This window comes from Ornithodoros turicata, chromosome 2 (genome assembly GCF_037126465.1).
Source record: "Ornithodoros turicata isolate Travis chromosome 2, ASM3712646v1, whole genome shotgun sequence".
Taxonomy (NCBI): Eukaryota; Metazoa; Arthropoda; class Arachnida; order Ixodida; family Argasidae; genus Ornithodoros; species Ornithodoros turicata.
Genome location: NC_088202.1, coordinates 87209086 through 87235589, shown reverse-complemented (window position 1 = coordinate 87235589; position 26504 = coordinate 87209086). Strand labels below are relative to the sequence as shown.

The window sequence follows — 26504 nt, the reverse complement described above, 5'->3', positions numbered from 1 at the left end:
GTTCACGACGCGCCGTGCAGGTTTTAAACTGGTGCGCTCCTGCGCATATCTTATACTTTTGTGTTCCCCTGCAATCCTTCGCATAATGGCCGAATCTCTGACACTGGAAACATCGAATCGGAGGAACCACGTACTCTATTACCACATGCGTCGTAAATCCCAGGCTGACTTCCTCCGGCAAGGCATGTCCGGGACCAAATGTGAGGATGACACTTGACTTATGGTAGGGCGTGGATGGCCCATCGTCTTCTCTCGTATAGACAATTTCCCGTCTTACTGCCGTAACCCCGTACGGCTGAAACACAACAACAAGTGCCACAAATACGATTACAATATCAACTAAATATCCCGAATACTATTTGTTCTGATTTTTTCTCTATCTGTATATCTACCCCTTCCTTCGATGCATCGGCTTACACTAATGTACCGTCCCTCGGCTGCCGCTGTACCCGCGAGGAGGAGTCCCTTCTACATTGTCTTCGTCTGAACGTTGCCCTTACCCGTTTACTCCTGTTCAAAATGGGCCGCGTCCCATCTCTCACTTGCCCCTGCTGCGCCGTAGAAGACGATATCTCCCATCAGCTCCTCCACTGTCAGCGTCACCACCATCATCGGGCCGTGCTCTGGCAACACCTCTCAGAGCTTGGGTGCATGGACGGACGGACAGACGTTTCTCTTGCAACACTCCTCGGCCCTTTGCAACCAGCTGGTCAGTGGAGTCTCACAAAAGCGGTGCTCCGCTTTCTGCGTGATACGGGCCTCCTGGGCTCCCTCTGAGCCGAGTTTTATTTCTTTTTCTTTTTTTCTATATTTATTTATATGTCTTTTCGTTATTTCTTTTTTTCTCTCTTATTTGTGTTTTTTTTTTTTGTTTAGGGAATAGCAAACCGGTGTGCTGCATGGCTGACCTTTCCCCTTTCCTTTTTATTTTTCTTTTTTTCTGCCAATAAATCCCCCCCTCCCCCCCTCGGCTGTGCTGCTAGCTCTGTAACGGAAGGTTTGTCGCATACCCTTCTACACGCCTCAAGTTATGAAGTTAGTTCTCCGTCTCCCTCTCTCGGAGTCTCACCTCTCGGAGCTAAATAATCACCCTTTCACAGTAGAAATCAGTGAATGGTAAATGGTAACGGAAACAGAAACGGTATCTGTAGACTGTAGCCTATAACAGATGAAGCTGGTAATGGAAACAGAAACGCATACCGCTTTCCTCCATTACCGGAAACAGAAATCGTCGACTGGTACTGAATTACGGTAATGCCTATTGCCGTTATGCGCTGACATGTGTGACATTTTTTTGTGCCCTTTTCCTGAAATATTGGATAGATGGGACGCCATGGCTACTGGTCCAAGAGGGGTGGAGTATCGACATGCCTGGCTTTCGGCTCAGATATGGCCACTGTATTTCTGAAAGCGCCCGCCTGTGTTGCGACCTTGCAAGGTCTAGTCTAGAGTCACGGCCGTCTAGATTTGCTGGATACAGGATTTCAGCCAAGGCACTCTACAGGATAAAGACATATTTCTTCTAAACTTATAACTCCCGGAACATGTGCGGATCTTACGGAAGATAAATTGCTTGTGTAGCATGTACGTGCTGTGTATTCAAAGCGTCACTTAGGCAAAATGGAGTGCTGAGAGAGCTTAAAGGGTTTTCTGGGCGCAGAACCATAACAGCTGTTCCATTGCCGGAAACAGTAACGGAAGTGTAACGGAAACGAAATTGAAAGGCTGCTATCAGAAAACGTAAATGGAAGTAGTTCAGTGACGAATGGAAGCGGTAACGAAAATGTGCCATTTACCCTACCCTGATAAAAATGTTTTAGGCGCTGGTTGCACCGTCAAAGATTTCCGTAACAGCAGGGTATTAACAGTAGGACGCCTTGCTGTCACTATTGCGACACCACAACATTTCAGCCGCATGCGGAAATCTAAAGTTTGTGTGATTTATCTTGATCTAGGAATGGAAATGGGGAGTTATAGGGTTAGCAAGACCAACTTGTGGGGTCCCAATTCCAACCCGTCCTTTCTTTTGCTGTACCTCATGATTCCATACGTTTTCTTTTCTTTCTCTCTCTTCATTTCGTTATGGTTTTCTTGATGTGGCATCAATATTTAAATACGTATATGTGTTTTTATCTACTCCTTTTGATTCACTTCATAGCTTATTGTTACTCCTTTCTTTCACGTCACCGGATAAGGAGCAATGCGCTTTGTCGGTGTTTGAATAAAGGGGAATATACGTTTTATGGGGGGTGTTCACAGGTGTTTGAATGTTTCGACCAAATTAATGACAGCCATGTCAAAGCATGTGGGTCTTTTTGGCGTGACGCCCCAAGGCCAATGCATAACTCGCGGTTCACTTCAGGAACTTTGAAATTGCATTTCCACCATCTTCTTTCAGCCTTTCTGGCAGACAGACCTCCCTTTTCTCTCTTTCTTTTTCTCTTCCTTTCTTCTTCTTCTTCTTTTTTTTTTTTTTTTCAACGGCGCGTCACCTCCCCAGGTCGTCTTCCACTATGAAAGCCACCGCACACACGATGCAGAAAATGTCAATCACGTGGCAATGAAGCCATTTTCACTTGGAAAAGAGTGCGGTATTTGGGTCACCATCCACCGTGGAGACTTTCCCTTAGAAAATGAAACGCACCTCTCATTCCCCGTGTGTGTGTGTGTGTGTGTGTTTTTGTTTTTCTTTCTTTGTTTTTTTTTTTTGGGGGAAGGGCGATCATGCCGTCGCTTGGGTAATAGATGGCGTAATTGAGGGCTCTGGAACGTCCCTAACAAAGAAGTGCCGCTCATTTCAATATCGCCCGACAATGTGGAGACCTTTTTTTCTTTCTTGTCGTTGATGTATGAGGAGAAATTGACGTACGCATGACAATAACTAATCCTGAAGTACTTTATTAGAAAGGCGGCCACGTGCCAAGCAGTATCCAGTACTACCTGAATGGTACAATGGGGTAATGGGGTAAAAAATATAATATCTGTAAAAATTGAGTAAGCGACGCTGTCTGTCTTATATTGAATTGCCGCTGCACCATTAAGGTTGTAAGTTACGAAAGTTGTAGTTACGATCAAGGGCACGCCGCCGTGAACTATATCATATCATTTCATCGATCACCATGTTGTAAATAACCGTTGTACATAATCGTTGCGTCATCCTGCAGCCCCTGAACATGTGACCATACCTGTCTCATACCTGTCTCATTAAATTTTCCTATAACAGGTTGTAAGTGCTTATTGAATGTCGAGTAAGAAAAACGAAAGTCACAAATCTGTGAATATATGGACAGCATTTCTTCGTTCTACTCGCTTTATAATATCGCTTGTTAATATAAACGCGTATATACGTTTAAATTTGACAAAATGCCACTCAACAGACGAGGGACACGATTACAGCCGTCCTGTGCCACTGATATGAGCCCAATAATAATTGGTAGTAGGTTTACACGTAAGGTTCGTCAGCCTCTTTGTGTGCCGACATGCTGCACGTGCAGCAGGGTATAGGACTGCGGATAATTTCCACCACCCGGGGTTCTATTGACGTGCGCCGGAAATCTCCGACACACAGTGCTGGAAGCAATGTTTACCTCCTCCACATTGCTATCGTCTCGACCGGGATCGAACCCGCGATCTTGAGGTCAGCAAGCCAACACGACACCGATTGTGCTACCGAGGACGGCATAATTGAACCCAACTTTCTGCTTAGTTCAATACATGTTTTTGTTCAATAATTGCTCAATACATGAATCAAGACATGCTGTTGAAATACCGTGAACGTAAGCTACGTGTACACGGTAAGAATAAGGAAGAGGGTTTGCTCAACAACAGCCGAACTGAACCCAACTTTCTGCTTAGTTCGGCTACTGCTTAGCAATCCCTCTTCCTTAGTCTTACCGTGTATACGTGGCTCACGTTCACGGTACGTCAAGAACATGTATTGATTCGCATGCACTGTGAAAGCTAACACGTTCTTTGCTTTTCAGAACCTAAAGAATCAAATCATGACCACGAACCTTTGGGTCGAGCAAGTAAGTTGAAATTTACTGACAAAGTGAAAATCTCTGTTGAGATAGGATTGTTGACGCTACGATTCCTTGTTCACGTAGTACTGGTACGACTACAAGCTCACCTGGGATCCCCGTGAGTACGGCGGCGTCGACATGCTGCATGTTCCGTCCGACCACATCTGGAGACCTGATATCGTCCTTTACAACAAGTAAGCCACACGTATTTTCAACTTAGCAAGTTGGCTGGCATTTGAACAATTTCGTCGAAGCGAAGAACTTTGCACCTGCCCTTGAGTGCATGGTAGTGTCGGCATCCTCCGACTTACAGAGGAGTTCGTAGTATAGTTCATGGTAGGGGTTCGAGCCGCTCGTGCTATCCAGCTTTCTTTGCACCGCCATGAACTGAGGCGAAGGGTCGAACGGGACATTTCTGGACACTGTCCAGAAATGTCAGAAGAGCTTTGAGCGCAGAGCGTTGCTGGGCTGGATTAGGCCAGGGACCAAGCAATTTCGAAAGGGAGAAGGGGCGAGAGTCCAGCTGACGAAGAGACTCGGAGAGTGTGGTTCAGGAAGGTTGGTAGTGGGAGCAATGAAGAAGAATATGCTACAGATCCTCAAGCAGACCACAGTGGCAGAACGCCACTGAGCTGTAAAGGCCACATCGAGGCGCATTCGGTGGATTAATGCAGCATCTTGACGAGAGGTGTTTCGTGGCATGCGGAAAGCGAGCGTTGGATCAACTCTGCTCAACATAGAGGGGGGACGAATGTCGGTTTTCCTTTGGCGGTGAAGCCAGTGGTGTCACTAGGCGTCGGAGAATTGAACGGCGGTCTCCTCTCAGCAGAACAATACTGGTCCCTTTCCGATACGAGAGTTTCCTATAGTTCATGGGAGTACAACAGATAAGTTAATGATAATGAATGGGGAAATTCGCCACGTAAGGTGCGGTCCACTACCCCAAGGCACAATGGGGCAGGATGAGATGTGTCCTGATGATGAGGTGATGAACGATGCTAAATAAGGTCGATAGGGTGGGGGGATATGTTTATTAAGAAAAGAAAGGAAAGGTCAGCAAGACGAGGGTCGGCTTGCTATTCCAAACAAAAGGGAAGGGGAAGGGGATAGGGTGGGATTAAACGAATATACTATGCAGAGGCATGGCTTGAACACGTGGGTGTAACACCGCTGTTTACATTTTGCGATGCATAGTGAGGCACCTGCATACTTTGGTCCATAATATCCCAGTGGGTAGACTTCGACAGCTCTCCATCTTTGCAAGCGACAACGCAAAAACAAAGACAAAACACGCATAGAACCGGCTGCAGTTTCTGCTTATACAGAACTGTCTCCCATTCGGTGTTGTTTGACATCTCTTCATCTGCTGTTTTTATGGCGTGCAATTCTATGAATTTGCTGTAAGTATTATTTATATTCGGACGCAGTTTTGCTCAGCAGGGTACGGTGAAGTACCTGGCTGTGCACTTGGCTGTTCTGGTTTACACTGCGTATAGCTGCGCCCACAGGGTAACACAAAGAATTGAAAGAACACAAACTCTACGCGTTCTAAAAATTTGCCGCCATGCATAACGCTGCTATCTCTTCTCCTTTTACCTTTTTTTATCATTGGCTAGAAGGCGACACAGCTTGAAACAGCTTGTAGTTTGCTTTGGTGGAAAAATAAAATAAAATGGAGGGTTGAAATCGCTTCTGAAAAGTACAGGTGCTTGAAAATGTCGAGCATTGTTTCTTATTCTGCGCGACATTCCGCGAAAGAACCTGGACCTTTTCCTTGAGATCTCTCTTTCTTACCCGCTGCTGCTCAGGTATGCAAACAAAACGACATAAATCACGCTTTCTGGGTATCGCAACTTACGAAACATTTCGACCTGCTTCTCGACGCTAAAATCAATTTTGTGTGGGCGCGATCTTGAAAGAGCGCATTTTCGAGAAGATTCATTATGCCAGTAGTTCAGATTCAGGATCGTGATTCCGTTTTTCTTTTCTTTTTTTTTAGTAATTGGGTATAAAACGTTGGATAGGCGCCTTTGCGTTTTGTTGGAATGCTTGCGAAATTATGGTAGCTAGAAGGCCTTTTAACCACCATGGCGAAATGTTGCTAACACGAAGAAAAAAGAGCAACATTGACAACCCAAGCAGCACAATGTACTGAAAGTCGAGTGCAATAGGGGTGGACGGTATGTGTCTTATCAATGTTCTTTAGTTTCACGAGTCTGTTCAAGGCATTCCAGTTACCCGTCCACCCCTCTTGCACTCGACTTTCAGTACATTTTGCTGCTTGGGAAGTGTTTGACAGATTCCTTGTGCCTACAATATGTTGTTGTCGCCTCACTATCCGTGCTTGCTTTCTTTTGTTCTTTTTTGTTTTGTTTCTTTCTTCTTTTTTTTTCTTTTTTTCGTTCAGTACCGTCTCGCCAGGTCTCCTGGCGCTGGAACTCATTGGCTTCTTCGTGAATTACTTGTTGATTTTGTCCCTTAGGCTCCCGGAGGCTATATGTGTTGTGTTTGTCCCCAGATGGACCTCGTTTGCCTATCTGGTCAAATCCATGTTCAGCACCATGGTGTCAGCTACAGTCACTCTGTAAGCCTATAGCGCGATTGGCTTATCGCGTTTTCGGAACCGTTGTCGCTTCCGATCTGCTAAAGCTCCCTACTGACACTAGATAGTTTTAGTGCACCGCACGCAGATAGCGTTGATGGTTCTGCGCACGCGTAAAACATAAAGAGAGCTTCGCGCAGTGCGCAGAACCATCACGCTATACCTTACGTACGCAGAGGCGATAGCGTATACGATTAAACTTGCTGTGTGGAAAGCATGAGGCACGCTATAGTCACGTCTTCTAGGAGAGCAGGAGAGTCTCGCAGACGGGGTGAGAAGATGGCGGTATTAGGGACGGACGTGCCCGGACAAAACCTACGAAATGCCCCCCGAGAAAATGAATTCTACGAAAAACGAATGTTATTACGTCCTTAGGTTCAAACGGTTTACTTTTAATTTTCCTTAATTTTATTTCTCTGAATTTTAATTTTGTTCTCGTAAAACGAGTCACGAGAACAAAATTAGAAGTTAAATTAATTAAAAATTAAAATTAAAAGCGAAGAGTGTTGAGAGAGTGTGACAGGAGTACTTCTGTCACACTCGCTCAACACCTTTCGCTATTCACGCATTCCCTGTTATCATACGTTAGCCGTGCCCGTACCTGTGGAACTTTTCCAGCCTCTTTCCCTAAAGCACGACCCTTCTCTAGTCTCCGCTGTCCTGTCACAGCGTGTAACATATCGATCGGGCAGTCGAGTTGATATTCGGAACGGAAATATCGAAACTCATGCTGATTGTGACATCATTGTGTACATCAACAATTCATGAGCGATATCACATATAAAAGCCTGGACATCATGGCACGCCGCCTTGCCAGCCGAACTTCCGGCTACAGCGTGCAGCATCTATGAGACGGTCCCTGAGCTGAATTGATCGAGGCTCAGCGCTCCTTTGATGTCGTCACTCAGAGCGACAGTGTGCACAGAGTCTGTAACCCATTAACTAACGTCCAACAACAAATAATTAAAAGAAAAAACGCGCTGTGTAGTCAACGCTAAATCGCACTCCGATTTGGGTTGGGCAAGTACGGGATGTCGAGGGAGTACCGGGGCACGAGCAAATTCGAAAGTTAAGTTTCGCACCGAAATAATATATCGCCAAAGTGCGACGAGCCTGCCACATAGACCTTTATGCTTACTTTTACAGCATCAGCTGTATAGTGGAGACTTTCCTGAGATCGCGTCGTCGTCGTCGGCATCCGCATGTCCGCACAAAACTCTTGTTGTATTGTTGACTGATTAGATGAGTCACAAAATTAGTGAGCCCATCGTCCTTATCTTTTAGCCTACCACTCCCTATATCCTTAATTTACTGATTTGCTTTATTTTCCCCAACCAAGTCAACAACTGAGGCCAGTTCTAAAACTCTGCCCATTGCTTTTGCACTTGAGTGAAACGCTGTATCGTGTGCTTCAGAAGAGCGTCAACACTCCTGTGCTTTACAGTTAACTCACCCCAAAATTCCGATACATCTCCTCCTTTTCTTGCGGCGGTAGTATATTCTAAATTCATTTAACTAATCTGCCAATTTAAATTTAATAATACCCTCCACTACCCTGAACCCTTTACACTGACACTGTTTCGAGAAGCTTTTTGCTCCTAACCTTAGCCGCTCCCTCCCAAGCCAAGTTCGCACGTAATAGCTGATTATATTTCTAATTCGTTCTTTACCCCAGCAGTCACCACCATGCACCACTCTACACCTGTTTACCCAAGCTTGATATGCGATTTCGACTGCTACTAACATGTAAAATTTCTGTTGTCGTTTGGTTACTTTCCCAACATGTATTCCCATAGCTTCTTCAAATGTCAAGTTACTTAATCCAAAATATTTCTTAAAACAGGACCACAGGTACACCGGTACCTTACACTCGAAGACGGCGTGCCTCACCGTTTCTATTTGACCGCAAAGCTCGCAGTCCCTTCTGCGGCTTTTACCCCACAGATAAAACTTGTCCCTCACTGGTATGACCTCATGCGCAATTTTCCACAGGAATGATTTTCTTTTGCCTTCTATCCAGTAACCAAGAATTCTTTTCCAAGCTTCCGCTGTTATTGTAGATGGATATTTCTCTATTTCTTTCCCCCTCAGATCTCTGTATAATTCAGCGACTGAGCTTCCGCTGTAGTCTTTGCTCTTGTCTAATCTTTTCAATTGCAGCAAAGTGTGCTTCCCTGCTTCATAAATTGCTGGCCGCCATTCCGACATTGGACTCCTATGATCTATCCCGTGTTGGCGAAAATGTCTTATGTTTATTCCCAGCCAAAATTTTGTCACCTGCTGTGCGATGTCCTTGCCATCCAACATCCTATATATTCCATGTAACGCATGTGCTTCTGACAGTTGTTTCAGATCAGCAATCTGTAGGCCCCCAACATCAATAGGCAGTTTCATTTTCTCTTGCGCTACCCATTGCGTTTTCCCATCCCATATAAACTGAAAGCAGAGTTTCTCAATTCTACGGCATATTTCAGGAGAAGGGTAAGCGACAGAAAACAGGTACGCACATCTCGGTATCATAATTCTTTTGACAATCTGCGCTCGAGCTGTAAGTGGCGTTCCCGGTTCAACATAGTCTTCCTTCAATTTTTCCAAGTATTTTTCCAACTGTATCCAATTGTTGTGTGAAACCCCGTCCTTATTAAACCTGACTCCGAGGATTTTGGTCTACTCCACAATACTCAAGCCTAGATCTTTCCTCGGCTTCTCCCCATCTAAATATATCAATTTTGATTTGTCTCTATTTATTTTCGCCCCGCTCATTGTCCCATATTCTTCCATTACTTCTAGAGCTTTCTCAACTTCCCTTTCGCCTTGAACTACCATAGTGAGATCATCTGCGTAGGCCACTATGGTTTTACACTGTACTGCCCCCGGTAATCCAACCCCTTTCACTGCCTCAGACTGGTTCAGCCCTCGTAATAACCTATCAAAGGCTAACACATACAGCAGGGGAGAAAGGGGGCAACCTTGCCTTACTCCCCTTTTGACCTGAAAGCTCTTTCCCAATTGCCCATTTATAAGTAACCTACTCCTGACGTTTTCATACATGGCTCCTATTGTGTTTATTATTGGATTTTCCGTTCCAATTCCTTCTAATGTATCTCTTAAATACGCGTGTTTAAGCCGGTCAAATGCCTTTTCTTGGTCTAAGGTCATGAGAATACTCTTTATTCTCCTTCTGCTTGTCCATTCTATAACATCTCTTAGCTCCCATATTTTCCTTTGAATTCTTCGACCTTTAACTGCAGCACCCTGTGCTAGTGACACCCATTCTTCCATATTTCCTTGTATTCTGCCCACGACTGCCCTTACTAATATTTTATAATCTAAATTTAATAACGTTATGGGTCTCCAAGCGCCCAACTCCTCCTTACGCTGCTGGTCCTTGCACAGCAGAGTGACCGTTCCTTCCAGGAAGGTTTCTGGAAGTGTACCTTTCTGAAGTGCACCATTAAGCACCTTCACCAAAGAGGGGCCCAGGATGTCCCAATACCGTTTGTAGAACTCTGCCGGAAACCCGTCAGGTCCCGGCGACTTCCCATTCTTCAGGCTTCTAACAGCCTGCTGCACCTCCTTGCAGCTAAGTTCTATGCATTTTTCCTGCCTTTCCCCCGCAGAAGGAATCACCTGCCGTGAGTCCATTCTCAAACATGTTAGCGTAGAACTCTCTTGCCACAATGGCTATTTCACTTTGCTTGGTGACTCGTCCGCCCTTGGTCATGAGGGCCTCTATGGGCGGTTGCGCTAAAGCCAGATGTTTAGAGAGGAGCCTCCGGAGCACCAGGCTTCCTTCTCTAGACTGTCCCTCGCCGCCATATACCTCAACGCCTCCCACCTTTCCTCCCTCAGGAGTGCGAGGTGATCTTTGGCGGAGGTGTAGCTCACACCGGAGAGTACACTCTTAAAAATGAACTTCACCGCATAGCACGCTCCTAGCCAACTATAATCTCGAATGATATCGTTATGTGACCTGATTTGTTGAAAACGGGAGGCGTACGCCTTTTTGTGACACTTATGCTGTTCATAATTGTCACAAAAAAGGCGTACTCCTGCCGTTTTCAACAAATCAGGGCAGATAACGATATCATTCGAGATGATGGTTGGCTAGCAGCGTGCTATGCGGTGAAGTTCATTTTTAAGAGTATACTCCCACGCCGGACTGTTGCAACCGCCGCAAGTGTTCCTGGAGCTTGTGCGCCATTGCAGGCTTCTCATGCGCTTTTTTCTTCCCCCAGGCCTTAAGGCACTTTTTTACAGTATTTTTCAGCTTATCCCACCAATGAAAAGTATGGTCACCATCCTTGACCCCTCTCTGGATTATGTCTTTGACTTCTTGGTCAACTTCTGGGAGGTCGAGCAACTTTATATTCATTCTCCATGGACGTTGGGAACCCGGAAACCCCATTTCTGTCACTTCCAACAAGACACCGCTGTGATCGGAAATGTCCAATTGTTTGGATAGTTTTAACGTCTTTTACTTTCTGTGCCATTCGACTTTATATATACCGGGTGTTTCAGTTAAATCCCCGGGCTAAATAATTCGCGAACCGGTGCACCAATCGAATAACTTTCTTTTTTACGAGTATCTGTCCAATACCGCCTACAAGATGCGCACCGCGTGAACGAGCGGGAGGCGCTCATTATTTAAATAAAAATTCAAATGAGTTTCGTGAAAAAAGCTAATTTCTAAAGCAGGGCGCCGTCACCATTAAAATGGGTACTACTCCTTTTGGGACCTTCAGTGGACACCTTTTAGAGAAAAATCTGCCACCGAAGCGGGTCATTTATTGCAGTAATTAATTGGTTTCGGTTTACGTGTTTTTGTCGCGGCTGGTCGCGGCGAAGCGCAAAAGGACGTGATTCATTGGTGTAATTCATTGGTGTAAGGACGTAATTCATTGGTGGACATGGGAGTGAAAGAGCGTCCTTTTGCGCTTCACCGCGACCAGCCGCGACAAAAATATGTAAACCGAAACCAATTAATTACTGCAACAAATGACCCGCTTCGGTTGCAGATTTTTCTCTAAAAGGTATCTACTGAAGGTCCCAGAAGGGGTAGTACCCATTTTAATGCCGAGGGCGCCCTGCTTTAGAAGTTATATTTTTTCGCGAAACTCATTTGAATTTTTATTTAAATAATGAGCGCCTCCCGCTCATTCACGCGGTGCGCATCTTGTAGGCGGTATTGGACAGATACTTGTAAAAAAGAAAGTTATTCGATTGGTGCACCGGTTCACGAATTATTTAGCCCGGGGATTTAACTGAAACACCCGGTATATTCTGTCGATTCTACTTCCCCCTTTTTTATTGAGGCGGGTAAGCCCGTTCCTCCCCCACCTGCTATTGGCCACGAATCTTGTAGCTGGAATTTTTGTATTGCCCACTCCAAGTGTCTAGCACCACTACTGTTGGAATGTTTTCCTGATGATGTATCTCTAGTATCAGTTACGCAGTTAAAGTCTCCACCAAGTATAAAATTGTGAGCCCCAATAAAATAATACGGAAGTTCATCTTTATAGAACTCCTCCGATTCTTTTGCTCTGTTTGGCCCATACACGTTAATTATTCTAAGTACACCTCCTCCGTGGGCCATATCCACTGTAATTACTCTCCCACCGATGTCTTTTTCGAGTTTAAGTACTCTTATGCTCCTTGGTTGTAGGAAAATGATTCCAACCCCTTTTGAGTTGTGCGTTTCATAACTCCAGTACGACTTTGTGTTAAATATTTTATCGAATTCCATTGCTCCTTGTTGTTTGTGCCAATGCGTCTCTTGAATTAGGATACAGTTAACAAAACTCTTATCGCATGTGTGCTCGGTTACATCCCATTTCGCCTATTCCCATTTTGCCTAATCCGGATTATCGGATTAAAGAGGCGGGAGGGGTGACTGGCGTTAGGCGAAATAGGACTGCCGCGCAATCTCATTAGGCGAAACGGGACTGTCGACAAGTGGGCGTTACTTGCATGCCCCGCCCCGATAGTGACGTCTGCAAGAAATGAATGCGCTCGTCCCACCACAACCTTACGTCGTCCGAAACAAGGACCCTTTACATTTGCAAACGAAGGTGTGTGCGATACCACAAATAATAAAATGAATTGATTATTATCGAGTGTTTTACTCGATAATAATCAATTCATTTTATTTCATTTTCGTTGATTCATGAATGAATTAATGAATGAATGGATAGATGGATGAATGTTTAACGTAAAAAAGAGATAAGTTTCCATTCAGACTGGACACGGGAATGGACCCGCTGCACTGTAAAAACTGAACTTCACCGCAACTTCTGCGCCAACCATTGCCACGTATGATAGGGTTTTCGCTCCTGATTCGAAGACAAAGGGGGCATACGCCTTTTTGCGTCAATTTGGATATATGATAATCGACACAAAAAGGCGTACGCCTCCCTCTCTTCTCGAATCAGAGGCGATAATCCTATAATTCGTCCAATGGTTGGAGCAGGACGTGCTATGCGGTGAAGTTCAGTTTTTAGAGTGTACCGCTTTGCAAAATCACTAGCAGGGACAGAGGTTTTTCGTGCGGCTCAGGGAATTCGACTTGGAATGAAAAAAAAAAAAAATAAGAGGCAGATTTTTGGATTTTGGCTCATTCCAAGAACAAAAAAGAAAAGAAAGAACGAAAGAAGGAAAACTCCACTCGTGAATAGAGCGGAGGGGACACGAAGGCACGGCGAAGGGTACGCCGTGACCAACCAGATGGTCGTGACGTGGTCCCTGTGCACGTGACCTGTGACAGACCTCATTAGTTTAGCACACAGATACGAAATATAACAGGTAAAGTGACTTTTGACAGCACGCTTGAGTATAGAACTAGCAAAGAGATAAAGTTGCTATGTGGAGATGCATAACTAACTTTGACTTCCCGACAAAGAATAACAAATTTCTCGCATTTACTTTTGAGGAAGTACTAAAAAATGCACATAACGCAATGCTATGCTTGAATAAAACCAACGAGGTTGTAAGGTTGTGTGAAGATGCGAAAGTGACTTTTGGCAGCACGCTAGTGGACCGCCTTCTTTCATCACGTGACACGGATCAGTAGGCGAAGTGGGACTGTCTGCAGCATACGTTAGGCCAAATGGGACCCCCTTGAGTTGGAAGTTGGTGAACCTCCTAAGGGATTGCGAGATAATCCGCTAAAAAGCATTAGGCGAAATGGGAATAGGCGAAGTGGGAAGACACGGTGTGCTCAACGCTGGGAGTAAAAAGGAGAATCCCGCCAATTTACAACGCTACCGATGAAAAATGAGATAAAAACCAATGTACGTCAGCAAAGTTTGTCGGTGGCGTGGGAAATGTTGCGCGGCGCTTTATCGTGTATGTAGTTGCGCCTTACCGCACGCACAAGCTTCTCGTCGTCGGAGACTTCAGCGTGTACGTTTCACTGGCCAAGAACACCACTTTCCCAAGTGATATGTCCGAACAACTAGACCTTACGCTGTGCACCGACATCCTCCAACCCACAACTAGACTGGCCAACCATTTCAGAAACTATAAATCAATACTCATCACGCTTAAATAAATTTGTCTACACACTTTCATCACGTGGCATATAGGATTCACAGGGTACTGAAACTCTAACGCTAAGAAAAGCAAAAACAAAACGCGTGTTGGCGTGACAGCGAATGCTCCTGGTCCACAGAGCTTGTCTTGCGTCAGACTCATTCGAAGGCTTTGTACGGCTTTGAAGGGTGTCGAGATCAGTCAAAAAGTTCAGTAAAGTCAGAAAAAAGGTTACCATCGAGAACTTCAGTTGCACCGAAGGAATGGTCTAGAAGTGGTCACAAAACCAGATACTATTCCTTCCATATGTTTTGCTCTTTGCCTTCTATTGAATCGGGCACTCAACGAACTTACTTATTACCACGTTTGTGCTATCGCGCTGCTCTTTCGCATAGCGTTGCCAAATACGTACTGACACGTCACGTCGCCTTGCTAGTGCGCTATTCGAACGCAGTCTCATGTCGAATGTCGTCACTCTCTGGCTTCAGTGTTTGCCCGTGTCTGTTTTATATCAAATGTGTCGCTTCCTTAGTAGGCGCATGCAGAAAGTAGAGCAAATTGGTTGGAGTCATGTTGAAACGAGCACGCAAAAGCTTGTGTGTGATGTACGCCTTCGTTTTGCGAGCTCGTTTTCAACATATCGCTTCCGGCTTTTCAATCGATTTGTAAGAGCTTCGTATAGGAGCTACGTTCGTATGGGAGCTCTTTCTGCCCTGCGGTTACGAAAGCCGGGACCGAAATTATTGTTTGTCGATATCACGTTCTCGAAGCTTTCGTCGACAGAAATGAGGCTCTGTTTTGTGTAACGAATCAACGACAGATAGAAAATCCAACCCTGGAAATCAGGCAGCAGCATTATTTTAGCAAACTCTTTAATGCGTTTCATTCGAAACTCAAGCCACGGTTGTCTCAGATATGTTCTTCTTTCGAGCTCCACAGCTGCCGCGACTTTACAGAGCAAGCTAAGCTACAAGACTTCGTCCAGGGCTGGGGACCTTCACGGGATGTTCTCGGCGCTGAAGTACATGCATGGCGACTCACCGGCCGCAAACGTGGGTTCTCTTTACTGACTCCCGATCTGCCATCCAAACACTAGACTCAAACAAGGAGACCACCAATGACGCCATGCGAAGGAAAATTACCAAGACACACGGTAAAATCGCACGAGGCGGAGATCAGGTATCCATCCAGTGGGTCCCCAGACACTGCAAGATCCCTGGAAACGAGAAGGCGGACGAGGCTGCAAAAGAAGCAAACTCCCTGACATGCAGGGTAAACATACCACTGACCAAAGACGACATCAAAAGGGCAGCAAAGCAAACGGCAGATTTGGAGATGAAGAAGCTGCTGGACAATCTACACTGGAGACGCCCCAGGCTTGTCGCCCTCGATGGTCCATATAAGTATAGGCTGTAGATACATGAGCCGAACCGACGCACTCATTCGTCGACTCCGACTTGGTACTGCTTTCACAGGAGCTTACAGATATAAGCTAAACATGACCGACGACACTACATGTAGACAATGGAGACACATAAGCGAAGACGACATCCATCTACTACTGCACAGCACGAAATATGAGGAGGCGTAAATGATCCTAGAAAAGCGTCTCTCCACACTGGACAGCCGCCCACTAACCATTGCAAAGGTTCTGGGTGCATGGTCCACAGACGACAAATGCCGCATGGCGGCAGGCTACCTGCTACAATCCCCCAAAGCCGCAAACCTGCGGGACCTCTGACATGTGTGCTTCCGCGCATCTTCATTTTCCTGTTCCTTTTTTCTTTTTGTGTGTGTGTGCGTGTGTGATTTTTTCTTTTTTTTGGGGCCCAGGTAAAGTTTTCTCTTCTGCTTTATTTTTTGTTCTTTTATAGAGTAGCAACGGGTGACCTCTCTCAATACACCTAAAAAGAAGAAGATTGGTAAAAGAAAAATATGGGCATGTTAGTCCCAATCTACTCGGGACTGGCTACTCCAGGACGCGTTATTTAGGGCTCATTACATCTAAAACAAATGATGGGAAAGGAGGATGAGGAAAAAAGAAGGAAAGGAAAACTATACAAATCTATACACTTTGTGAGGCGCACAAGCCCAGACGCGAGTGGGAAAAAGAACGCCCCTGAGCAGGACGCATACGTTACATGAGCTCTTGTTGCTCTTGAAATCCCACGAACAAACAGAAACTTAGCAACTCGTCCTCGACAATATATCTGCCGCTGAATTATCTTTTCCCCGAATGTGCTCTATTTCTATGTAATATTCCTGAAGAGCAAGAGCCCATCGCGGTAAGCGTGCGCTCGCCGGAGCGGTGCGAGCGCAGTATGTTAATGGATTATGATTAGTCCTAACCTTTACCTTGGTCCCGAACGCAAATGTCCAAGTGCTCACACAACTGCATACGCTCCACGCTCGATCGTCGCCCACTTAGTCTGCGCAAGTGTTATTCTCGCTCAAAAATGCAATAGACCTTTCGGATTTTTGAGTGCCAGTCGAGGAGGATTTGCGACATCTGAATGTAGAACTGAGGGGGAAACATGGAGACGTTATAGTCCGCAGTGTAAGTTACCACGTGCAGTTACGCGAGAGGTAACAGATGACATGGGTGACATAGAATCACCAGTATAGAGAACCTAGAATTTGAAGGCGCTGCACAGTAGTAGTAGAAGTGAACTGTGTAGATTTAGAAGGCGGAAGCTTTGAATCCACTCAGTTGCCGCGGTTTGCAAAGGAGCAACGGGAGGATGGGTCCCTATGAGAATAAGCGAAAAGCAGAACGCACGGAATGGTAATTCAAAATGAATTGCTGTTTCATGAAGCAGAGGTTAACGGTAAAAGACCAGAGACAACTTGTTTTACCGCAGCCCCGAAGGAAAGAGAGGGGGGGGGGAGCTAATGTCGATATTGGCTTGCCGTTGTTGACCACACGCGAGTGGATATCGTTACGACTGAAGCCTGAAAAGGATGAAGGGTGAAGAGGTGAAGGGCTAGAGGTGCGAGAGACATCGCGTGAGGCAAGATGAGACACGCCGTGGTAATGAACTATACAAATGAGTTTTTGCAATCCAGGCACACAAAGTAAAGCCCGCGGGCCCCTACACAACCCCCCTGAGCCCACCGCCCACATGATGTGCAATAAAACCACACAGGAGCCGGTCCTACTTTGCTCCACCGTCATTTGCAAACAAGACACCGCCAGTCTGATGTGTCGCTGGTCGCTCGCTTTTGGGTGCGGTTCTGGTTTGCTTGAAATATCCTAGGAAACAGGAAAATTTGCTGGAAAATCCTAGGCAATATGCAGAAAAGATATCTCTGAGGAACAAGCATAAAGCCACCTAATAGTTGAGTCGTCTAATAAATTTTCTCAAACAACAATAGTTGACTTATCGGTTTCTAAATTAGATTACATTTAAGTTGCATTAAATTTAAATTACATTAAATTGTCGCGCCTTGCCCCGTGCATATCATCGGATGCATTAATTTTTCTGTTCTGTTTCTGATAACCAAGAGTGTCCATATTTATCATATATCCAGATGAATGAATAAAGAAATAGGATGTGGACTTACATTGACAGAATAAGCCTGCAAAATATTGCTGCACAGATGACAAGAAAAAGGATTGCAGAAAATCGCAGGAAAAAAGGTCTTTACATTCCAGACAGAAGTAACTTATTTTTTTTCTCTTCAACGCATTCACAAATCATGACAATTCTAACGTGCAATAAAGCGGACATGCAGAGCCACTTATGAGTAAAGTTTCAAGCGCATGGAGCAACGCGTCTCTCAGACAGGTGGCGTCGAGCAAAAAATGTCGCGCCTTGCCCCGTGTCTCATCTTGCCCCACCTTACCCTACATAGTGACTGTTGGTAAAAGATGTCTGCCAGCGTGCCAGTGCTGGCATGCTTTCAGAATGTGTTCGATGGTTTCATGTTGATGACGGTGACCGCAGCTGGCATCATCCCCAGAGCCAATCATACATGGTTTGGAGTTGGTGAACGCATATCCTCCGCGTAACCTATGGAGTATGGTTTGTATGACCCTCGGGAGACCTCCTCCTCCTTCTTATCTGGTGAGACCTTAAATGGGAAGAAAGCGTCGCTGATTTTGCATGATGTCCCGTAACCCAGGTTGACGCATTTCAACTAGCTTTGTCTGTCGGTGACGTCCGGAATTGGTAAGCAAAAAGGCTGCAGGCTTCACTCTTTAAACAAAGCTTCACCACATAGCACGCTGAAGGCCAACCATTGTACAGAGTGATACCTCTATCACTGTTGATTTGTGGAAAGGGTGGGGCGTACGCCTTTTTGTGACAATTAACATTTCTGCATAAGTGTCACAAAAAGGCGTACGCCTCTCGTTTTCAACAAAAGGGGAGAGAACGATGTCACTCGGGATCATGGTTGTCTAGGAGCGTGGTGAAGTTCATTTTTAACGGCGAGCCGATCCTGCCATTACCCCCCCCCCCTCATTTTCAAGGGTAAAAGGTGGCCATATACAAATAGAGGGTGTTACCCTATAAAAGTCTACCCGCGCCGGCACACCATCCTTGGCAAATACACAATGCAGACGCAACATTGTACTGTCTGCATGTAAAGCTCTTAGGGACAATCAACCATGCTAAATTTCCACACGATTGAGCCCCGCGATGCGAAGTTATTACGCGAAACGTGGAAATTCCCGTAGTCAAAACAACCAAGATGGCGGTTTGTCAGAGGGCAGTTAAGATGTTGCTCCCCAGACGGCGACGAGTCGCTTTGGCAGAGGCGTGTCCTCCGTACTGCAAGCCAAGCCAACTTTACCGCGGTATTCAGTTCCAAATATTTGATCTGGAACGATTAACTAACAGGTACAAAATCCGAAGTGCACTTCGCAACACCGCCATCTTGGTTGTTTTGACTACGGGAATCGCACATTTCGCGTTATAACTTCACACAGCGCAGCTCAATCGCGCTGAAATTTAGCATCGTTGATTGTCCTTAAGAGCTTTACATGTAGACAACATAATGTTGCGCGTGCATTGAGTATTTGCAAAGCATGCCATGCCGCCGCTGGTAGACTTTTATAGGGTAACACCCTGTACATAATACTTCCCAGAAATCGGTATTATAATATTGATGCGTAATACTTTCATTATGAGGTATTATAATATATATTACTAATACTTATGTATAGTACACGAGTAATACTAGTAATACATTGATACATAAAGGGTTCTCAACAAAGAAAAAGCAGAAATATACAGAGCCTGTGCACTGGTTGGTTTGGTTTGGTGTAAGGAAAAATAAAATGGAGAATGTGGCGCTCATGAAGAGAACCGGTTACCCCTGTGCACTGCTTACCTTATTGATACAGTCATTCTCCTATCACGTTGTCTTTCAGGCAGTGGCATTGTAACATGTTTTCAAAGGGACAGTCCTCTAGTGCATGCCTATTTGGTCTTAGACGAATGCCGATAAATGAGAATAGCCGCTCCGGCGATCTGATAAGATAGAGCTGATCAATTTGGAGCACAGTGTACATCTTGCTGCCAATGTGGCAGAGTCCTGAGTTCGTTCGGTGTGCCACCGTGCATAGTGCAACCACCTACAGGAGTTACTGGACTGAACGCACTGAAGGTTTCAGACGACAGAGGCCTTGTAAATGAGGTGACTCATCCTTAGGGACACTCAAATAAAAAGAATGCAGGAGTAACCTCTGGCCCTGAGGTAACCTCCTTTTGAGGATTTGGAGTGAGAGAACAATAAGGCCTCATTTCTGTAGAAAGGTCTGTAGGACACGAGAACATTACCAATAAAGTGCACGGGTGGAAGTCTATTGGCCGTACTTGAGACCTCTCAGTAAGTATTACAACCTCTTGTGTTCCGTGTTAGCACCGCGAAGCAACGGTGGCTATGAGCGGCGTAGATACGTAGACAGATGGACATAGGACAGCAGAAAGGAGTAGGGGACAGGGGTGTTAGTATGCGTCCTAGGCCGATTTCATGGGAAACTGTGCCGACATTCGTCTGGAAAGTCTGCCGGAATACCTAAGGAAAACCTGAGATAGCACAGCTGGTTTGGGGATTCGAACCCGCGTCACCTCCCAGCCTCGGCGTCGATAGCGACCATTCTAGCCACTATATGCCACTGGTGCTGGTATTTCTTCTTCTTTTCTATTATAATACAGATACAAATTCATTCAGAAAATGAGTATTATAATACATAATACAAATATTCAAAACTATTACAGTAATAGTTTTATAATACAAAGTACGTGTATTACCATAACTGCCCACCCCTGGATACAGGTCGAGTGTGGGGAGGATTCTGACGGGTCGGCTCTTACACTCTAAATCGTTTTACACCTTAAAGGGTGTAAATCAAAATGTCCATGGCGCACACCTTTTAAGGTGTATTTTAACACCCTCATGGCAATTGGGGTGTAAAGGGTGTAACGCCGAATAAAACTGCTTTGTTTGGGGAAATAAGCTGGTAACTGTGTATTCACAATTACCAGCATATTGCCTATAATCCCATTGACGTCCATATATGTATGCACATCAAGGTGATTAAATATGTGTGTAAACATGCACAGCCGACATACCCAGATAACACGTATCGGCCCCTGGATGTCCTCGCGGTCCCATAATATCCCGAATCAGAAAACATCCTGTTGAAACTTTGTGTGGACCAGCCAGGGATATTTTGATGAGATTACTTGCGGGACATCCTTTTGCGGCTGACATGGGACCTAATCTGGAGAAATGACGCCAGCGGTACCCTGACAGTTGCTTGTTGACCAACGGGGCCAATTATCGTTTGTAAGAAAAGAGAATGCATTAAGCGATTGTGTACCCCAACTTTGCAGATAGTGAAATATTCTCTATATGATCACGTTTTACGATGAGAGTGACGAAGCTGATTGAAAATAAATTTGCAAAATACCAGTAGTGGCATAACTACTTTTGAGGTAGCTGAACTTTAACAACCAACCACAGGGTGACAAATTTTTAGAGTGCTCCAACTTGGAGCACTTTTAACATCCTGACGTTAGTCGCTGCAGTTCATCAGCAACCTAAAAGTGGTTATGCCGACCACTGGTATTTTGCAAATTTATTTTCAGTCAGCTTCATAGCTCTCACTGTACAATGTTGTGCTGTGTGCTCTATATACACCAAAGAAACCACACAGGCCATCATCCCAAACATGACCATGGCATGTCCAAGCTACGGTCTGTGGGATATCCACTGGAGCATCGGCAGGACGTCATTTAGGAGACACCGGGATATCCTCAGGATGTCCCTCGGTAATGTTGGGATGTCCCTTGCATGTCCCACAGGTCCCAGAAAGATGTTCCTGGGACATCCACCGGATGTCACTGTGTTATCTGTATACAGACAATCATGTATGGCGTGGCAGCTGTGGATGGCAATGAAGCATGGCAGCTGTATATAGCTTTTCGTGAAACTGTAGACCTTCTCATGAGCAGGCACCTCCCCCATATGCATGTTCATTACTTAGAACGCTGCATTTATTCGTTTCTTCAAGGCTTTGCAGTGTTGTACCCACAAATATCTAACCACTGTAAAATGCATTACGTTGTTCATTATCCGCGACTCATCATGATGTTTGGTCCTTTCCTATCTGTATAGTTGTACGCGTTTTGAAGGGAAACACCAGCATTTTAAAGATGTTGCTAGAAAAACTCGACATTTTAAGAACATAACCCTTTCATTAGCGAGAAGACATCAATTTTATCAAATGTATGTGTGGTCGCAGCCCTTCATCAGAAATGCCACATCTACTGATGGTTCCAAGGAGATTCAAGCAGAATCTATAGTCTATGTGAAAAGTGCAGTTGATAATGATAACACATTTGCTGTTTGCTGTTGTTGCCAAAGAATCTTCAGAGTAGGACTTACCCGTGTTTATTGAGATTGCAGGCATACATGTTATTAACTCTGATACCATTTTTCTCATACAAACATTAACTACTGTTGAGTATGATGAGCACTATCATGTATTTGTTCTGTCTTGCAATGAGGAGCAAAGTGTTTTAAGAAATTTAAGCACTATCTCAACAGACCTTCTAAATCCGCATGCATTACCAGATGGTAGACTTGTTGTAAATCCAGGCCATGCACTGTTGTAATGTAACTTCCTGTGACCTGTTGTTGTATATATTTACTTTTGTTCATGTGAACGAAAACAAACATACTCCCTTTCTACACCCAGGCGACACACTATCACCATATTTCACCTGAGGGTGGAGTACGTTGCTGCTGATACCGACGTGAGACGGGTTCCGTTGGAAAGTAAGATCTCCTCCGATCATTTTAGCTGGGCATACAGTCTTCTGATACAACGCACTAAAATGTTGTCGCACATGGGGTTCATCACGTATAGCACCGGCGCTTCTCGAGTCTGTTATCTGCCTCAGCTATATATCCCCACACTTGGACCGCAGCAGCTGCGTGTAATAGAGCCAGGAGTTCGCCAGTCGTAGAGGATACCGGGCAGTGTGATGGTATCCCTTGCCAAGCCACGCTCATTGATGGGGTGGGGTGGGGGTATGTTTAATAGAATGAAAGAATGAAAAGAAAGAAAAATGGAAATGGAGGTATAGTATAGCTGGCACGGTCGTCAGTGAGCCATCTGTAACTACTAAAGCATGGGAGTGGTAGATGTCACATATCAGGAGGTTTTCTGTCGCCACACTGGTTTCTACGGTGCTGGGCTCTCCCTTTTCCCGTATGCCTCGGATATGAAGCGATGTAACGGGAACAAACTCATGCCATGGCCGCGTATGTGAGCTACCGCGGCGTGCCCTCACTGTAGACCAGGGAACTGATGGCGTACAGATTACATAGTCAGGCGGCTTATGGTTGCGTGTGACCTTTGTTCGAGGTCGGTGAAGAATGAATGCTTGTTTCCAGACGTTGCCACGAGAATTGGAGCCCTCTGAGCTCCGAGTGGATGCTTACGACCTTTTCCTTTGCTTCCAGGTAGTTAGTTAGTTGGTAAATTAGTAAAATAGAGTAAACCTTGGAGCTTTCAGCAACCCACCATGGGTTCTACCTGCTCCATTGCAAAAGCTGTATAGCTATTACACACTCTGAATCACAGCGGGATCCCTCACATACTCATCACGGGCACTTAATCAATAGAGCGGGAAAACAAAATAGCACACTACAGATCTACAAAATACGGTGTCAGCAGTTCACACTAAGGGAGTTCGCACTTATTGTTCACAATACAGTTGTGAGACCAGTCTCACTCAGGAAGGCTACCAGCAGACGGATTGCCTTCCGTTGATTGCGCGAAGTATCCCAAGAACCCAATAAATCAGTCAGCTCCACTGGGCGGTCCATCATGCGTAAAATGCCGGCAAGGAGTGACTGTCTCTCTGATCTGAAGTGGCGGCACTCCAGCAAAACGCGACCGCCGTCATCCACCACATCACACTCGGGGCACAACGGAGACTCACCAGACCCATCCTGTGCAGTAGAGAACGGCAGAACGGGACGCCATTTCGAAGACTGTGAATAAGAGTCTCAGCAGATCGGGGTACGCCGCGAGGCATGAGAAATGTTAAGTTGGGGTCCATCTGTCGTAGATCATTCAGGTTACGGCTACTGTCTGCAAACCACAGTCGACGAGAAACGTCGTACGTGACGCTGGGTAGTAGTCGGCGGGCGTCGTGCGCTGTGAATGGAATAGTACGACATCGGCGCATGCTATGTGCCTCTGTAGCGAGACAGTCAGCCGTTTCATTGCCAGGGATACCGCAGTGGCTGGGTACTCACTGGAACCTAACCTCGTGACCATCCTGGACAACAGCTTCCAGGTAAGTTTGGGTGACACTATATAGAAACGGATTTCTCCAAGCGCAGTTCTTATTCCGGCGCGATGAAGACGCTCAAGAACCTGCCATCGTGTTTGTGCAAGGTCTACGTACGGCGTCACGTATAGAATATGTGATAAAATGCGGGCTTTATACGGGGTTAGCAGCAACCGTGCATTGCAGCCCCACAACTGATTGTTCGGAGTAAATTAAGCGTTTTCTTTCCTTTGCAAATGGTCCGGTTCACTTGGTTAGACCAGCGTAACGCGCTATCAGTGGTGACGCCAAGATATTTACATGCTTCACATCTTGGGATGAGAGTGTTGTTTATGCTGAGACTATTAGGGACATTGTTGCCCACGTACTTCCCACGGGGAATGCAAAGCATGCATTGTGACGTTTCTAGTGGGATACACTTAGCCATCTCTCGAGCAGGGCTGCATTGAGACAGCTGCAGGCAATTTCTAGTTTTTTATGAGTATGTTATTTCACATCCACTGCTTTTTCTCCGAATTTCAGTTACGCAAGTGTAAAACGTAAACGACGAGGAACGAGTTCTTGGGGGACATTGAACTCTGAAAAACAGTCTCCGAATATGCCCAAAAACAAACTCGGCAAACCCGGAACCGCACACCCATAGGGCAGTGCAATGACTTCTGACTTAGTGGCTACAACGATGGCATTCCACGACAAGAGGGAGAAGTGACCCAGAGTTCGAATCCAGGCGCCGGCTGTGCTGTCTGTGTTTCCCCTGGTTTTTCCTCAGACGCTTTAAGACAAATGTCGGCACAGTTGCCTGTGAAGTCGGTCCAGGACGCAGAATCCCCACGAGCAACATGCCGCCACATCGTCAGTCAGACGCTCGTAAATAGCACGCCGTTATCACCACCACATGACGTAACCGCGCCACCGATGGAACTTTAATAATAATAATTGGGTGTTTACGTCGCGAGACAACTGAGATCATGAGCGACGCCACAGCGGTCGGTTTGTGGATTGCTTTTGCCCACCTGAGGGTTCTTTAACGTGCGATGAAAGCTCATCACACGGCACCCCGTATTTAACGTCCCTCGCGGAAGACGGCGTGTCTAAGCAACTTGTACCCTGCCACCAAGCGATGGAACTCCTGGTGCACACAGGAGATGTAGTATGGAGGTGTTGTTGTATTACTTTTGTGTAATACGGTCATGGCCTGTCTGAGAAGCTGCACTGGAAGGAAAATGTCAGTATACCACATTGCTGACGATATCTGTCTATGCACCGCCGCAAACTCTTGTTCTCATTCAACGGCGCTTGCATTATGTCCTCAACACCTTCCGTGGTACCACACAAATTACCGTACAGCTTTGCCAACACCTACCATAGCAACAGGGTTTCAACAGCTGTCGTGTCGAATACGTAAACGTATTTTTATTCGCGAACTATTAATTTTCCTGAATTTCGCGACTACTAGTAAATCGCGAAAAATTGTACTCGCGAACAAAGAGGCATAGTACCTTGATAGATTGACGCATTGCCTTGATACATTGACCAGATACACCCTGTCAGTTAAGTTGTCACAAAGCAACAAAAGGTACTGATGATTTCCACATTTGTCCGACGGTCCTGGAAACAAATAGCAGCGTCACGCACAGAGATTTCCTGGAAGACTGCAGTCAACCACGCAGCATGAATGGGTTTGATGTTGTAGAAAAATTTAATACGACGTGGAACGGTCAGTACATGGACAGCGCCTCAAAACAATATTTACAATTTATGAGGCTATGAGGGGCGATATATACATTGCTACGCTTCATGATACAAGAGGGATATGCACTATTTACATTCGATGGAGCATGACACGAGTGATGGGAATGATGAGTGATGGGAGGGGTACTGTTCACGGAGGGACACCTCGGACAGACACGGAGCCCCCTTGCACCGAAAGCGAAGGGTGGAACCGCCACCGCTGCAGAAACTCGTCGCCGCCGAGTGCAAAGAGTTCTTGTTGCAAGCTATTAGACACGAGAATGCGCAATTGACGAACCAGCAGGAAAACGGGGATGTTCCGCCGCCGTTGAGCAACAGCCTTGCAACGGGCCTTCCACAACACTGCAGCGCCACACGCAGTGAATAGCACACTCAGCCTGTTTGGGCACCTTTGATCACACTGCACGGGACAAAGGACATGCGTGCAACGTCTAACCAAGTGCCAGAAGGTGCGGGAAATGCGGCACTCGAATAGTACGTGGTAGTTTGTTTCTGCCCTGCCGCAGTACGGGCAGGCCTCCGTTGATGTGATGTCCCACGCATGCAGCCGGTCGCGTGTGGGAAGTATCCGCCAGGCAAAGGACCAAATGATGCCGCGCGGTTGACCAGGAAGCCACGGGCCGACGAACGATGTCCAAGAGATGCCTGAAGCATAGTTCACCCGTCTTCTAAGGCTCTCAGTGGTTGCGGCAGAGTCCAGCAAAACTAGTTTGGTCATCGTTGAAGGCGAAGTGGATTGCAAACTGGAAGCAGCGGGGAGCAGAGACGAGACCTTCTGAT

The 26504-nt window shown here is 45.8% G+C and overlaps 1 protein-coding gene across 1 annotated transcript in view; it reads left to right on the top strand.

Annotated features, from left to right (window-relative positions):
- Positions 1–26504, top strand: part of LOC135385688 (acetylcholine receptor subunit alpha-like) — a 341733-nt gene that overhangs the window by 270647 nt on the left and 44582 nt on the right. The window contains exons 3-4 of the mRNA XM_064615150.1: positions 3984–4028; positions 4107–4216. Coding sequence (XP_064471220.1) covers positions 3984–4028; positions 4107–4216 — 155 coding nt within the window. The remainder of the gene's footprint in view (positions 1–3983; positions 4029–4106; positions 4217–26504) is intronic.